The sequence below is a fragment of the Amblyomma americanum genome, chromosome 11 (genome assembly GCF_052857255.1).
Source record: "Amblyomma americanum isolate KBUSLIRL-KWMA chromosome 11, ASM5285725v1, whole genome shotgun sequence".
NCBI classification, from domain to species: Eukaryota; Metazoa; Arthropoda; class Arachnida; order Ixodida; family Ixodidae; genus Amblyomma; species Amblyomma americanum.
This window is the reverse complement of record NC_135507.1, coordinates 72331130-72348075: the sequence shown is the minus strand read 5'-3', so window position 1 is coordinate 72348075 and position 16946 is coordinate 72331130. Positions and strand designations below refer to the sequence as shown.

Here is a 16946-nt window from a genome sequence, read left to right as displayed (position 1 = left end):
CGCATTGTCAAAAATATCATCTGTATACATGTGCTCGAACGACAAAGAATTAACAGTGCATATAAACAACAAAAAAAGGTGATTTAGCGCTTGAATGAAAATAAAAGCTTCCTAAACCTTGTACTGTGAAAAAAAAAACAAATCAATAGTTACAACACCAGTAACAAAAGGAGAAAAAAAAACTTGGCCGCTGCCCAAGATCTGAATAAGCGCAGCCCTTTCCATGTGGGCGTTTTGAATCGTAGACGCAGGCCACTTTAGCGTAACCTTCGTATTTCTCCGACCCGTGTCTCCGGTCGGTTGAGTCCTGGGCGGTGCTGAGTGCCTTCGTATGAGGCATGCAGGTGTGGAGGAAGCAGCCCTGGAAGGAGAGGGCGAAAAACATTCAGGGGCTGCGGGGATGGATCAATGCCTTAAACTAGTCTGGGTGATTAGCACTTCTGGAGAGAAGAGGTCGCGGGCCTTTTGAGACACGCACTTTGCTATTCGTAGTCAAAGAAAACCTCGAAAATGTGAACGCAAATAATAGGTGCTAGCACGAAAAAAAATTAAAAAATCTCAGGAATGAATGCCCTTGCAGAATATTCTTCCACGCAATCCATGAGCTGATGTTTCTGAACAATGAGAGTTGCTTTCCACTGTGTCAAGTGCTTAAGAAGTTGTACCCATGCCTGAAAAGCTACATCCATGTATAACTAGTTGCAGTAGATTGACGGAAATGTTTCTGATATGCAGCTCAGCTGGCCCCATTCGAAACCCTTTAAAATCCGCCTGTAACAGTAATACATGCTGATAACACTGCAAAGCCAGCATCGCAGGATACGAGTAAGGCGCTGCGCGTCTCACAAACCGTAACGAGTGTATACAGGCCGGCTGCACTCACGTTCAGTTTAAATACACACTGAATGTTGCCCCATGCAGAAACTATTTTTTTCGTGTTGCCATGCACACAGAACCCATTTCGCTTTTTCGATTTCTACGGTTACAGGTATACGTTGTGTCCTTGCTGGCATTGATCGTTTTGTGTACCTGTATTATGCACAGCAGTTTTTCCCAACGTGAATTCTATCACGGACATAGGAGAACCACATGAAGTTGATGCCGGAGATTTTGTTCTTGCGAGCCAAAGCCATAAAATTCTGTTCAGTGAATAAAAGTTGTTGCATCAGCCTGCAACAAGTTCACTTATCATGTGAGAAACTTTCATATCAACAGTATTTTATCTCGACCAACATCGTTTCTGCTAAAGCGAACGAAAAAGCTTCAGATAATGAATGATACATTCGAATCAAGGCGAAGAGACATTTCGTGTTACATGGAAGACGACGATGAGCAGGCAGTGCCGAGAGACGGAGCGCTCGCGCTAGGCCAGCTGGGAACAGACAAGGCAACAGACAACGGGCTGCTTTGCTCGGGGTTGGTACGGGCCGAATCAGTTCTTACGCGCGAAAAGAGAAATTTATCATTCTGGCAACGACCTGTAGGAAGACACAATGTTTCGTTTCGTGTTCTTTCAACGCTAAATTTCGTGTTCTCTCCAATTTGCTGCCACGAGAGTAAATAATGATCGGTGCATAAAGTTGCGCTTTTACATAGTGTCACGTGCATGTGGTGACAGCACGCACAGGCCTCTGCTCGTCACGACCTCTGCCGAGCAATCCCAAATTATTGTGGCAATAAGCTCAGCCTTTACGCCGAACGAAACTTATAGCGATTTTGCGTTGAAAAAATAAAAACGAACCGTAATTGAAACAGTACAGCCCACAGAGACACAGACAGAGATGCAAGATGAAGCGTACCTTTCATAATGAACTCGTGGTGCATGATGGCTTCGATGCTCGGCCGCCTAGTGGGCTCCGGTTGGAGAATCCACCGCATGAGGGCGCTTGCTTCGGGGGAGACAGTCGAGAGGATCTTGAATCTATTCATCTTGATTCTGACCACGGTCTCCGCGTTCGACGGCGAATCGAATGGGGGACGCCCCACTAGCAGCTTGTACCTGCGGAAAGCAGTTTGCGGTCTGTCAGTGTCCGCTGTAATCCGCGCACTCAGTGGCGGCCAACGTCACAACACGACACAGCATGAAGCAGTGCGGGCACAGCCATGCTACGACACCCTTACCGGCCAAGCGCCACGAAATGGTAACGTAAGTGCGGGCAAACGACGCTCGATATGCACGTAAGTGTCCGGTTTTGAACGTGAAGTGCATGATCTGATTTTTTGAACATGAAGAGGAAGCTTATAGCAATTTTATGGATAATATTTTCACTGCACCAATCGTTACTTTCCTGCCTGGAAGATACGTATACCCGGTTGCGTAAATTAGAATCACGCCAACAGGCTTTCAACCGTACTTTCTCGACAAATGATTTAACACCAACCACCGCCCTCAACTCTGGCCCGATTTGCTTCGCTCGTTTAAAATATTAATACCACGGCCATAATTTATTCCCTCGTTATTGTTCCCACAAGGCAAGATAGGCGAGGATTTGCCAGTTTTTATATTAACATTTCCGACATTAAACCCTCCCACTTATACATTTACGGACGGGTGCACCTGTGCGATGTGCACCGAGCTGCCTTCGTAAGCATCAACTTGTAAACAGTTGCACACAGGTATGCGCAATCATCAGGTGAGACTCACATGATGCACCCGACGGCCCAGCTGTCCGCTGCGTAGCTGTAGCCCTTCTGGGTCAGCATCTCGGGGGCCATGTAGTTGGTGGTGCCGCAGATAGACCTCTTGAGTTGCCACGAGTAGGGGACGCGGGTGGCGAGTCCGAAGTCGGCCACCTTGAGTTGCGAGTGTTGTGTGAGGAGCAGGTTTCCGGGCTTCAGGTCTCGGTGGATTATGTGCTCCTGCACCAGGTACTCGCAGGCGCGGAGCAGCTTGCGCATTAAATACCGCACCTCGGATTCGGACCGCCACCCTCTGGGCCGGTGCATCTCCTCCAGAGACTGCAAAATAAATGCGTTAATGAAGCTTGCGGAAGAACTTTGAAGGTCAGACACTCTAAATTTCATGACAAAAAAAAAGGATTCCTTCAGGTTTTAGACTGCGACATGACGACTCTGGCACACTTCAGTCTGGAGAAGGCTTAATTCAGTTAATTGTTTTTCGTGCTACATGAGACAGTGCCCACACGAAGGCATCAGAATATTAAAGGACCGTTTTCAAATTAATAAAGGTAATATTAATTTCTGGCTGTGCCTTAAATTATGATTCGGGAACGCAATGTGACCTTTCTCGCAAAAATTGCCGAAAGAAATGAACATCCAAATACATAATCGAGTAACCTCATCCAAGGTCATCAAAATTACTCCGGAGACCTCCGCTACAGATGCCTTCACAGCCTGAGTTGTTTTGGCACCTTGAGCAGAATTAAACGAAATAAAAACCAACCTCGATAACATTAGGAACGTTTTCCAATAAATGCAAAGAAAATAAGTGGAAACAGGAACCACCGAGGAGCCGGAATGTTAACACACCTGTCTTGTGCACAGCTCCAAGATGATGTAGACGTTCTTGGCGTCGTCAAAGTGGCCGTGGAAGCGAACGACGTTCTCGTGGCACAGGGTTCTGTGGATGTTGATTTCCTCTTCGAGCTGTAGACAACAAATTAATTAGTAATCTCGCAAAAGGTTGCATTAAGCGTAAGCAAAATAAGCAAAGGGTGTTGACTAAAGGCGCTGGTAGTTATAATTATAAACCCTTGCGGTGAAAATGAAAAAAAAAACCATTACGATGGCAAAGGCAATCGGCCACTAGAGAGAAATCTTGCAACATACGGCTCTGCTGATAGTTGTTTACCGGAACGAGGTGTACGTTCTATCCCCTGCTTGTGACCCTCATTTGCAGATAGAAAGTTGCACGAAAATTGGCAGCAGCATCAAAACGAAATGGAGAGATTGCAGTCTCCTAAGGTTGAGGTATTACTTTCGACGAAAATAGAGGTTATATAAGCTTCAGAAATGGCCACAAATCGACTCACAGGGGCCATAATCTATAAGAACCCACCATCCATATCGAATTTATTTGGTCCTATCGCGATAGTCACTGTTGTTCTGCAAACTTGACGCGTATTTCAAGCGTCCCTAGAAGTCACCATTGGCTCATATGAGACCGGACCTCGCCATATAAGCGAGAATGGTTCGGTAGTCATCAACTGATGCTTGAAAGCGATAGCAGCATGACTGAACAACCGTGACGAATCGGAGATAACTAACTCGACTTGAAATCGAAAGGGATTAATGTATCATAATAGAATACAGCCTCGAAGCCCAAATCCACGAAACGTTTAGGTTTCGAACCGGCTGGCTTTGACGACTCATTTTGAAACAGCGCAACAAAGACGGGACGTGGAAACTGAGGTGTAAAGACAAACAAGCGCTGACTAACAACTGGGTTTATTGAAAAAAACACGCAAAATATATACAGAGTTAGGAAAGACTAATCGCCACCATAGTCAACTCATGCCACATGTGACGCCAGATATCCAATCTCCCCTTCGGAAAGGGCGACCGATGGGCAACTAATGCACGTTGCGCCTTTCTCACGTATAAGAAAAGCTTCAAAAACTTCTCGCGTCATCTTATCACAATGGCGAAACACGATATTAGTGTTCTTATCGTGTTTCTTAAGAACACTAATATCGTGTTTCGCCATTGTGATAAGATGACGCGAGAAGTTTTTGAAGCTTTTCTTATACGTGAGAAAGGCGCAACGTGCATTAGTTGCCCATCGGTCGCCCTTTCCGAAGGGGAGATTGGATATCTGGCGTCACATGTGGCATGAGTTGACTATGGTGGCGATTAGTCTTTCCTAACTCTGTATATATTTTGCGTGTTTTTTTCAATAAACCCAGTTGTTAGTCAGCGCTTGTTTGTCTTTACACCTCAGTTTCCACGTCCCGTCTTTGTTGCGCTGTTTCAAAATGGATACGTACCAACTTGCCCAAATTTCTGCTTTACTCTTTGACGACTCGTCATTTTGGCGTAAACGTGGGCAGGAGAATATGGTGGGAGGACGAGAGGGAGACACAACCAATCAGCGATCACGGGAGCTTCCTTTTGCATTCGCTGGATAGCGCCACAAATTTTGAACTTGCGCGCGAATCCTATGCCGCAGGACAACCTTCGTTACTTTCGTTTTCATATGATTCGGTGCGTCTGCCCGCCTCGCTGCAGCGGCGTCTTCCGAAAAAATGGCTGGGGTTCAACATGGCTTGAAGTTTGTTATACGATTGAAAGCTCTGTTAAGCATGGTCTCCACTGTGTCAAATAAACTGCCAACGTGAGATACCAAATAGGCATGTGATCCCGTGGTCATACTACTAGAGCGTGGGACATACCCCCGAGCAGTGAAGTTCGGTTTGACCTCGTGAGGCATTTATGGTCATTGCCTCATCCACGTCGAAACAGGATGTTGTACCGCGAGGAGTAGAGCCCTCGCTCTAAAAGCCAAAAAATCAATTTTTCTTCTCCTCAGTGTCCAATTAAGAAAATTTCTACAAACAGAAAAGAAAGAGAAAAGAAGAAGCGCAGTGATAAAGGAACTCACATATTGCCAGAGAATGTCCGATGTAAGATGACTCTTGGGGATGATTTTGCCTGCGTACACCACGTTCGCCTTTCTGTCCATGAACTCGTAGATGTGCGCAAATCCGCCCTGAAAAAGTAATGCCAGCCTTGTTTCATGGACACCCAACTGAAGGGAGAATGCTGTCGCATTGTGTGACTGAAACACTCGGGCAGTGGATTCATTCATTCGAAGAAGAAATTGCCTTGATGCCTAATTGCTCAAATTAGACCGCAGCAAGAAATTCATGACATCTGGGACGAATACAAGCTGAAACTAGGTATCATTCAGTTCACAAAGCATCGCAGACAGGAATATGAAGGCACTTCTTACAGGTTCGCAAGAAAAGTGCAGAAATTTCGTGTTTCAGCGCAATTATCCAGCAGTCGTTCGCAATGAACTTTTTGAGGCATTAGGATGCCTTTAATTGGCACAGTAATGCCTGTATAGTAGGGGACGTCAAAAGACAGGAGAATCGCATTAAGGAATAAACTGAGCAATATGACTCTCAAATGACAACTTTACACAATAACACCACATCTGTAACCGAGTTCTTCCGGTTTAGCACAGTCGTAGTCGTCCGGTCCACATGACGAGCTACCCTCCGTCCGCCTCCCAAACGACAAACTCGTCGCGGTGGCTCAGTGTTTATAGCGCCTTGCTGCGGAGCCGGGGTACGCGGGTTCGAATCCGGCTGCGGCACACGCGTTTCAATCGAGTTGAAGCGCAAACAGCGAACGTCTGCTGAGCGACGTCGGTGCCTGTTGCAGATTCTCCTGAAGGAACTCTTCACCCTCTTTGCGGAGCGTTCATAGCCTCCTTGCCTTTAAGAATAGCAAGATTCAGAATAAGGCGAATCTATTCGATAACCAATGCGGGTCCCAATTGGTCGAAATTTTTTCGATGCTGTACACTAAAGCACCTCTATCTTCTTTTACTCCCTTGCCTCACGGCGGTGTTCAGGTGAACCGGTCTCTTGGTAGAAAACGCTGCTTTGCATAAAGATGCCTTGTCCAACTGTTTTATGATCGTTTGATTTAAGAGTCGCACTAACGAATTCCGTTGATTAAAGCCGAACGTAGTCAGGTCGCCCAACGAGAAAGCCACCGTATTCTGACCACTTACAAGAGCCGTCTTCGCCAAAAGTAATCAAACAACGAGACTTGATTCTCAGCTGTAGAGTGGAACAATTACGATACCGCTCAAGTCTAAAACGTCTCGAAAGGTAAGCCTAAGGGCTAAACGCCCAGGGTCTTTGACATCCAACTTTACACAATTTTTAAAGATACGCCTTTTGAAATAGAAGACCGCTTTTATAGGCATAACGCTGGAAACTGTCTGAAAACTACACTTTTTTTTTCAGATTTGCCTGTCTTGTGGGGTTTGAAGACTTATAATAAACTGCACATGTCCAACCAAAAACTTAAATTTAACTCAGTGTTTCGAAGCCGACTCGGCTCCTTCATCAGGGGTGACTGAGGACTGTACCTAGCGTCTTTAATAAGGTTCACCAATGGCAGTGTGCTTGGGAACTTTCAGAAGCTCTACCGTGTCTTAAGATGGCTTGATTTTTATGAGGTCTGTGACAGCGTTTTCTACTTTAGTGGACAGAGGAATTGCTGTGGACAGATATTATTTTTTAAGTTTCATTTTTTTTTCAAATCAGCGGTAAATATTCAGAAACATTACACCTTTAGATATATCGGTCTTTCATGTCAACTCGTGAAAAAACTAAGCCAGATATCAAAATATCGTCCGTAACATTTCCTCCCTTTTTCATTCTTGATTCTCAAGCCGCAATTTTCATCCATATCGAGCGTAGTGTTTGCCTTTTACAGGCTCTGAAATCTGTGTATTTCCTGCGGACATTTGAAATTCGCGCCAAAATTAACTAGCACACGTGGCTCCATCTGGTGTCAGAATATTTTGTGGCTACTACACTCTACCATGAACCCCTTGCTTGTCTGTGTTCATGTGCCCAGGTTTTTACTGAGAACATGGACGGACTTGAGCTCTTTCTTGTTTTTTTTTCTAGCTTCGGCTGTATTCGGAAAGGAGTTCTGTTTTTCTTTTTTGCTCGAGCTTTTGGTGCGGAAAGGAAGTGGGATGGAAGGGCACACCCAAAAGCGCCAACCCCCCCCCCCCACCCCACCCCCCCCCCCTGGCAGCCACAAAATAATGCATTCTTAGTGTCAAAACACAGGAAGGGGCTCCCTATTCAGGACAGTGTGAGATAACGGCATTGTTACTTGCCCAGGGCAGGGGCGCAGTAACCCAGGTGGCGATGCAAGTCAAGAATGCAGATCCCAATATTCCTCATAGGAGGCCATCGAGCCAATTGCGGCACTTACATGAACGCAGCATGGCCTGGTTATTAGGTTATCGGGTCGAAAATCGGTACTGGATTCATATAAACGCGCGCCGAGTCGGGAGTCGACGGGTCGGGTCCACACAACTCCGCCACAAGGGGTAGGTTGAAACAACTCGACCCTGACCCGATGTGCTTGTAAACGCTGTCGAGCCGAAAGGTAGGGTTAAGGGGGGGGGGGGGGGGGGATGATAATTGCGAGCTTGCTTTTCACGTGCGCCGTCGCGCCTCGGATACAGCGATGGCGTTCCTCAATCTTGGAGGCTGCTACTGCTTGCTCCAAGCTTGGTGTCGCTACAGTTGAACCGGTCTCGAATCGCTAAAATCGAATTCATTAAGCACGCACTGGTTGAGTTGGATTAACCATGCTGAACCCGACCCCCGAATCGACCCGACGCTATCGGGTTCATGTAAAGAAGGCTAAAGGTGCTGAGTGGTTGTCATGACTCAGCCATTAACCTCATTTCACTGAGGCACTTGCCAATCACCTGCGATTTCAGCCTATATTCGCGGACAACTATCTACGGCAGTGCAACAGCCCTCATCAAGGGGAGAAAGGACCGCCTCCTTCTTTTTCCTGCTCAGCCTCTGCTGCACTGCAACAGCGGCATCTGGAGAACCGGTCGAAGCCAACGTTGTCCTCTGGCTCCAAGCTAGTGAAACCAGAATGTGTCGGATCGGCATCGAAACATCGGTTCTCTAATGAATCTTGATTCGAGTGTCGCTCTTTCTCCGCAGTTTACCTTTTGACCAGGCATATCTCTGCCCAGATGTTATCAGTGCAGGTACTGTCGACTATAAGCGGGTAAGCGTCGGTACATCCTGTCAGCAGAAAGGAGCTCACGGGTTTCCGAGCTCCCTACTCCAGAATAGACATCTCCGTAGAGTAAATAACGTGATGTCAAACGTTCATGACCTGGCTGCCAAAATCATCCAGTTTTCCTTCTGAATCGGTTTTGCATGTGCCAAGCGTTCCGCAGCCATCTTTCTTCTCAAGGTGTATTGTTGGGCAAGTTGGAGAAACACTTTGTAGGAAAACAGCGCTCGAGTCTTTCTGTCTTTCTTGTCCAGTGTTTCTTGTACTGTTTTCCTACAGATTCTTTCTTCTCCCAAATAGATACGCCTCGCTATGCGCTACACCCAGTCGCACCTCCTGCACTACGGTTCCAAAAGTCGCATACTTCATTCAGAAATACGCTCGGAAGAGGCTCTCTATAACTACATATATAAAATATATAATACATAAAATTATAAAATATAATAAGAACATAGAAAAGCAGGACGCATAATGAGACTTTCCCAGAAACCACAGTAGGTATGCAATTTTCGCTTTCAAACCAGTGACGTCATGAGTCTTTAAGTGTGCTGCCGTTTTAATCTACAGAAAGAGCACACGCGTTTGGCGTGGTCGGCGCCCATGTTTTCTTTTGTTAAATTGCAATTTTTATTATTTTTAAAAATGATCACCTAATAGCAACTTTGTCTAGAACATTTGGAAGTCGCTTGTGCAATGACGAAATTTGCGTTCAAGGTCACCACGAATAGCAACAAGATGATCGCAGTGCTTTTAAAAAGCACACTTCTCATCCTTTTACCCAACTTTTATTTGTTCCGCTCTGAAATTATAAGCAGTGAATGAGACATTGAAACGATGTACTTCAGCAGTAATTTAGTTACTGAAGTGAGTATGGTTCATAAACAAACTGAAGAATTCGGCGACCCCGATGGCAACAAACCTGCTCGGTGGTCATCGAAGTGAGACCCTCCAAATAACGCGATAAAAACAACTACAACAGTCCAGAATAATGTCGAAATAGTTTCGTCCGGCTGTAACCCTTCCAGATAACGCTGATCGCATCTCGCATAACAAAGTGATATTCCCGCGCGCCAACGGTTTTGAACTCGGACAAACAAATAGTACAACAGTTTCGCGGCATTACTTCTCTCAAAGAAGCATCGGCCTGATGCTTAAACGAAAATTAAGGTCAGCAACAAGACAATTCAAAACAAACACTGGCAGCGCAAATAATGAGGGTGTAAAAAGTTTTTCACTAAGGCGGCGTCGCCGAATCGGCGTCCACACTCGCACATGGTCACCAGGCTTGTATTGCGTGTGGCGACGGAGGAATACGGAATAGCCAGCCGAATTTCCGAAGGGGCGGTGTTCCCAAGGTGTGGCTAAAGATGACTCACACCTATCTGTTCTGGCTAGGCGAAGCCAACACTGCTTCTAACTATAGGCTGTATACCTCATCCTACTATTGTGTATGAATTTTCGCACAAAAGATGCCAGGGAGCTTAGGGAAACCTAAATAATAATAATAATAATAATTGGTTTTGGGGGAAAGGAAATGGCACAGTATCTGTCTCATATATCGTTGGACACCTGAACCGCGCCGTAAGGGAAGGGATAAAGGAGGGAGTGAAAGAAGAAAGGAAGAAGAGGTGCCGTAGTGGAGGGCTCCGGAATAATTTCGACCACTTGGGGATCTTTAACGTGCACTGACATCGCACAGCACACGGGCGCCTTAGCGTTTTTGCTCCATAAAAACCGGAAAATGTACTTTTCCATGTGGCAGTTCAGTGGTCTGTTACTGGATAAACGTCCATTTTCTGACCACCACCCCTTGATAGGGGTTATTCGCTTATGCTTCTGTCTGCCAGCTTTGGCCGGATATAGACAGAAAGTTGTCGGCCCTAGTTTTTGTTCGCGGAAAAACTAACACTTTCGTGTCGCGGTAGAATTTATACACCTGGAAAATAGAAGTTCCCTCCTTTTTGTGGTACTTAAGTGCTGCCATCTATCGACAGAAAATATCAAATCTGATGTGCCTCGTAACTGGTGAGCCCTCTTAAGTATGAAGGGGGTCATTGGAAAGAAAGCCCTGGGGGAAGGGGAGAAGGGGGCTAAGGCTGTAAGTCACGTCGCACAGGTTTGCTTTTGTGCGGTCGTTGTTTTTCGGTGTTAACCACCCTGCCAGCTGCTAACCCCGACCCCAGGGTTGCCCAAGGGACACCCCCTCAATGCCTGCCAGACATGGGGATCACCAGACGGCAGATGTCCCTCCTCCTCCGGCTCCGCATCGGATGTTCTTGGACCGGGGCTAGGCTCCATCGCAAGGGTTTGGCCCTCACGGCAGACTGGTCCCGCTGCGGCCATACGGAGGAGACCACCGATCACCTCCTCCTCGATTGCCCCGCCTTTCCCATCCACCAGGCAAAGCTGGCTGCCTTCTACAGGGACCTGAGCCTTCCATCCGACTCGACCAGTGCCCCCCTCTACCCCACCGGCCCCAACGCTTAAAAGGCGCTCCGGTCGCTCCTCGCCTTCCTGGAGGAGACGGGCTGGACGGCTATTGCTAGTCTAAGGCAGCTGACTGATACGACTGCGTCCCCCGCATCTTTTTACGCCCCTTGTCGTCTGAAACTCTACATATCCTTCTCCTCTCTATGTTATAATAAACTGCACAACTGCAACCAAAAATTATAACTTTAACCCTACGTTTCGAAGCCGCCTCAGCTCCTTCATCAGGGGTGACTGAGGGCAGTAGCTAGCGTTTATCTGCACGTCGGCAGTGGTGGCGGCGCGATAACATCAGGCGCAGACCCTTGCACTTTCTTTTCCTCTTCCCCTTTCATCCACTTACTACTACTACCACCCTGAACAACAACAACCGCACAAAAGGAAACCTGCACGCAGTACACGCCCAGGGACTACCCTCTTCAACTCAACGAAGAAATGTCGCCATTGACCGCCTCCCCACTGTGCGACGTGACTAACAGCCTTCACCCCCCCTTCCCCCACGCCTTTCGTATCCCAGCTTTCGTTCCTTTGACCCCCTCCTCCCCTCCATACTTAAAGACGCTAGCTACTGCCCTTAGTCACCCCTGATGAAGGAGTCGAGTCGGCGTCGAAACGTGTAAGAATAATCTTTTTTGTTGGAGACGCGCAGTTTATTATATGTAAGCGTCTACTGCGCCCGAATACTACAAAGAAGTCCTAACCGGTAGTCTGGTTAACTAATATTGAATGGATAACTTTTTATTTAATATCGCAAAGCTCTGATGTTATCGAGAGTAGTGTAGCCCTCCATAACTAATCTAAGTAGCAGTTCTTAAAATTTCCACAAAAGCCGTTACCGTCGGCGCTGTGGCCAAACAAATTTTGGCTATTTCAGTGAGTTACGTGAAGTGGAGATGTTGCTTTTCCTGCAAGGTTATCGAAAATGTACGTGTGTGGGCAGGATAGAACCAAAATCCGTTCGGCCAAAGCGCAGAAGGTTACCGCGTTATCGAAATTCCACAACTGATGTAGATAATGGTAAGGGTGGGCTACATGCCTCTCAATATTTATAGAACCTAACAGCAATAGTTAAAACGTACATATTATTGAGTTTTGGTTAACCAGCCTGCTTGTTCGCACATCTTAGCTCTATTCTGGCGTACTACACCGCTCACAATGCTATACCAAAAAAAAGCGCCTTTCTAACACAAAACGCCTACTTTAAAAATTGTATAAAGTCTTAGGTGAAATACGCTGTATATAGAGCTTATGGTGCGCCATTCTTGCTACGTTACACTGCTAAGTTCATTGTCATGGTTACGCTTGCCGACAACTGTACATTAACCACTCGCACAGCATATGAGCACTCAAAGCTTATTTGCGCTTTACCCGACGCACAAAGCGACAGCAGCAATTAATATTCTTGCTCTTTTCACGGTGTGTTGTTCTAATCAGGCTATGCTAAAAGGTTATCAGCACGTTCTGCTGTATAGAAATTAGCACACCCGTCATCTAAGGAGACATACCTTGCCGAGAAACTTGCCGCGGGTGTATTCTGTCTGGGAATTCGTGTCGATGACGACGTGCGGGAATTCGTCGCTGGTCGTCGCAGAAGCCATCACGGAGAGAAAACGCGATCTCGACTCCAAGCTTTTCACAGCTGCAATGCACGCTTCAGCACAGGCACCAGCGACTGAGCTCGCCACTGCCGTTTCTGACCGGTGCGGGACGGTTTTTGAAAGGTAGCATCACGTGCATGAAAATAAGCCCCGCTATTGTTTGGCGCCACTCGACACCGAGATCCAGGCAGTGGCCGCACATAGCTGGGTGTGGCCCTCCTATTGTAGACGGCCTATTGTAGTCTATTGTAGGCGCCCCAGAAATCCCTTCCCTTATCTTGCTTCGGGAACAGGCCTTCTAGGCGCTTTAGGTCATCCATCATGCTGGACATATCTGGGGAATATAGCTTTTTTTAGGGATCTTACCACACCTTCGCCAGAACGTGTTACAGCAGCAAAGGCTGACTCGTCACAGGGTTCGTGATAAGCTAGCATAGGCACTGTGAACAGCCCGTACTATCTCCGCCAGTGTCAGGTTTCCTCCTAGTAATGAATCGCGCTTTCCTGCTGTGGAGTTACGTCAGAAAATTGCGTGCCCGAATAATAGTTCATCGTTTTCCAGGCAGGAGTCGGCGTTTGCGGATGACTAAATTTATTTATAGTTAATTTCGCTTGGGTAAGTTTGTTCATAGTTTGAAAAATACGTTCTTACGTCGTACGTATTTCCTCCTTCGTCTTATTACGCAAGGACGTAGTTTTCAAATGTTGTATGACCCCGTGTTTTCGTGCTGTATCTGAGCCTCTGTATATTCTAGAAATGTTTCTATTAGCATAATCACGTAGTGCTAGACTCTGAAGCAAAAGCAGGTTACATGCTGAGACTGTGAAGTATTCGTTTTCAGGTGTTGACTGCTCAACTTAACAGGGTAGACAGTGAAAATTCGACACTAGAGCCGTGGGTGGATGCGCTGGAAAGGTATACCTGAAATAGGGAGACTAGCGACAACCGAATACTCAGGGAAAGCGTGGCAACTACCTACATTGTAAACGAAGATGGCGGACATGCCAGTGCAGAATGTGTGCACGGGATGGGCAATAGCTCTTGTAGCTTGGGCAAGTTAGAGAAAACAGGTCAGAAAACAGGAATCACGAGGAGCTGTGAAAAAGTGACTCATAAGGCAGGCAGTGAAAGCAAGGAGATTAACAGTGAAACGCAAAAAAATGCGGTCAGTGTCAGAGCCAAGAGTCTGGGAAAGAACAAAGCCTTAAAAGCGGTGGCACCAGCAAGAAAAGGGACGAAAGTAAGTGAGCGGGAGGGAGTACACACGTGCTAATCTCCGGTAATTCCAACTTGAGCCACAGCGCCCGAACTATACTGGAGCGGTTAGGGGGGTAGGCGAGTGGCAGCGAGGATATTCCCGGAGAGGACAATAAACCAGAGACGAAAATCCGCCATTTTTCTACGATTTCCGCTTGAAGCAATGAGGGAAAACTCGTCTGCTAGCCAGAACACTGGTTCAATGCAAACGCATGGAAGCATCGCACACGATACCCGGAGAAGGAATTGAAGTTTTTAAAACGCACTTGAGTTTTCTTTGCACCTTTTATTATCTATCGCTCTTTCTCTTTTCTCCTTTTTATCTTTTTCGACACGTTTTAAGATTGTCAGTTTGTTTTTTACCTTGTTTTATGTTATGCGCATGCGTGTTGTTGCTCTGCGATGTGGTGTGGTTTACTGTCGCATTTCATTCATTTCAGTTGTAAGTGTAGCAATCGTCCTGTCTTCGCCCTTCTACGTTCCTTCCATATGCTACGTTTTCGTTTATAAGATACCCGGATCCACGAGATCCGTACTCCGCCTTCCAAGTGCTCCGTTCCTGCTTGACAGCTGTTGTCATCTGTCGTTTGCGCATGCGCTGAAGGAGGTGGTGGCTTGATTTCAAGCAATGAAGATGCAGGCATGAGCGTACCGCATATAAGCCGTGTGTAAGATTATGTTGCAAGGCGTCAGCTGGTAAAAAGGCGTATTCACACGACGGACGGTCGGTCCACGGCCCACGCATCACGTGTGGCCACCTCACTACAACTCATCTGCCGTCTGATATTGCCAAGCGGACACGGCGGACCAAAAAAAAAAACAGACAACGCACCAAGTGAGCGGAAGTTGCTGCAACGCTGGTAAGCACGAAAGAGAAGACGAGCTTCAGTCTGCTGCCTACTGACCCCGTCTCTCCAATTTACCCCTCCACCTCTCGGCACATCTGTAGCCAAAATGAATGAGCTACAGTGGCATGCAACTCAAGAGTGAATCGGCAATTGCCCCCTCAAAGGAGGTCCTCCTGTTGATGGTATCTGCCGATTCCCGCCTTTGACCTATTCTCTCCCTTTCTCCGCTGACCGGTCACATTAGACCGGCTGTTAAAACGGAGGGGGTGGAAATAGAATGGGCAATAACTAGGACTTAATCGGATTAATCGCGGCGTCATTGAAATCGGTCACAATGATCTTTTTGTTTTGCTTTAGGGGGGTTTGACGTCCCAAATCGACTCAGGCCGTGAGGAATGCCGTATTGAAAGGCTGGGATCGTTTAATGTGCAGTGACATCGCACAGCACACGGGCCTCTAGAATTTCGCCTCCGTCGAAATTTGACCATGGGAGAGACATTTACTGCAGCCGAAGCTATTCTAGCAACTATACTAGCAACCTCATCGAAACGTTGGCAAAAGTGCGCCTGTGGCCAGCCCTAAAGCCCGCAGCTTCGCGACCCGCCGTTGAATCCTGCTGGGAAAAACCCACTTCATATTTTTCGCTTGAGCGGTCCGCGGGCCGACAGCGCGCCTTGCACAGCATAGTGACGCGTGAACCGTGATGCGCGCGTGCGAGCGGGCCCTACGGTCTGTCGTATGAAACGGCCTTAGTGGTAGCAGTACCTTGTAGTTCAATATAGCAGCGGCAGGACTGGATGACGCTTCCAATGGTCTCGCTGCAACGTCGGTTAAGAGGGCTTTCACATGGCAGAAATAAAAAGGAAAGTGAATGAAATAGGTGTTTTCAGAGTATTTGAGCGAGATGGCATTGATTTCAGTGGAGAGGTGGGCGCAGGGATAGGCAGGGGCAGCACCGTGGCTTTTTTACGTGGTTCGTCGGAACTCCGGGCTTCCGAATACGTATCAGCAAATGCAATAATGGAGGCCGAGGCCAACAACATGGATACTGGGAACATAAGGAAGGAAATATACAAAATAAATTTAGCACATAATAAGTTGCATGAATATTGTCACGGACGCCGGTAGGACGTTCAATCCCTGGCAGAACAGTACCTGGCCAGCACACTGCGCAGAGCGTAGCCGGCAGCGCCTAGCACCGAGCAGAAGAGGACGAAGTCCGGCGCGCGACAAAGGTCGAAGACAGACCGCACGGGGGAGCCGGTAGCGTGATGGCTAAACTAAGTGCGGCATTGCCCCTCCCCTCTGGAAAGGCATCGACTCGATGCCTGACAGTGAGGGGGAGCCACGTGTTGGTGTTAACAGAATCCCAGGCACCGAACGTGGTGAGAGTTGTCCTAGCGGGCATGGTATGGCTTGAGTCTTGCGACGTGCACAATTTCGGATGTCGTCGGGCGTCTGGAAGAACGAACACTCCCTTGCGGGCGCACTTCATACGTAACGTCGCTGAGTTGGCGGAGTACCTCGTAGGGGCCGAAGTAACGGCGCAAAAGCTTTTCGGAGCGACCGCGCAGACGGATGGGGCTCCAAACCCACACTTGATCGCCAGGCTGGAAAATGACTTCGCGGTGATGGAGGTTATAGCGGTGAGCATCGATTTCTTGCCGCACGCAGGTTCGTTGCCGAGCCAGCCGGCGGGCAGCCTCTGCATGGCGAACGAATGCATCAGCGTCGTCAACGGATGGGCGGGCAATATCGGGCAACAACATCGTGTCCAACATAGTCACGACTTCACGACCGTGTACCAAACGAAATGGCGTGAACCCCGTCGTCTCTTGAAGGGCAGTATTGTAGGCAAACGTGACGTACGGAAGGATTTCGTCCCAGTTCTTATGGTCGTCGTCGACGTACATAGAAATCATATCAGCGATAGTCTTATTGAGGCGCTCGGTTAGGCCGTTGGTTTGAGGATGGTAAGCTGAGGTCTTACGA

The 16946-nt window shown here is 47.5% G+C and overlaps 1 protein-coding gene across 1 annotated transcript; it reads right to left on the bottom strand.

Moving 5' to 3' along the window:
• Positions 1-257: 257 nt before the first annotated feature.
• Positions 258-12848, bottom strand: LOC144109694 (serine/threonine-protein kinase PLK1-like). Its single transcript, XM_077642494.1, has 6 exons — positions 12756-12848; positions 5561-5668; positions 3490-3606; positions 2645-2958; positions 1800-1999; positions 258-361 (listed from the first exon to the last, which is right to left on the bottom strand). The coding sequence occupies exons 1-6, from the start codon at positions 12846-12848 to the stop codon at positions 258-260; spliced, it is 936 nt and encodes a 311-aa protein (XP_077498620.1).
• Between the last annotated feature and the right edge of the window lie 4098 nt (positions 12849-16946).

Coding starts and splice junctions, on each gene's coding strand:
- LOC144109694 (XM_077642494.1), bottom strand. CDS start 12,848: ATGGCTTCTGCGACGACCAGCGACGAATTCCCGCACGTCGTCATCGAC. Junction 3,607..5,560: donor CGGACATTCTCTGGCAATAT/GTGAGTTCCTTT, acceptor TGTTGTCTACAG/CTCGAAGAGGAAATCAACAT. Junction 2,000..2,644: donor TGGGCCGTCGGGTGCATCAT/GTGAGTCTCACC, acceptor TGCTTTCCGCAG/GTACAAGCTGCTAGTGGGGC.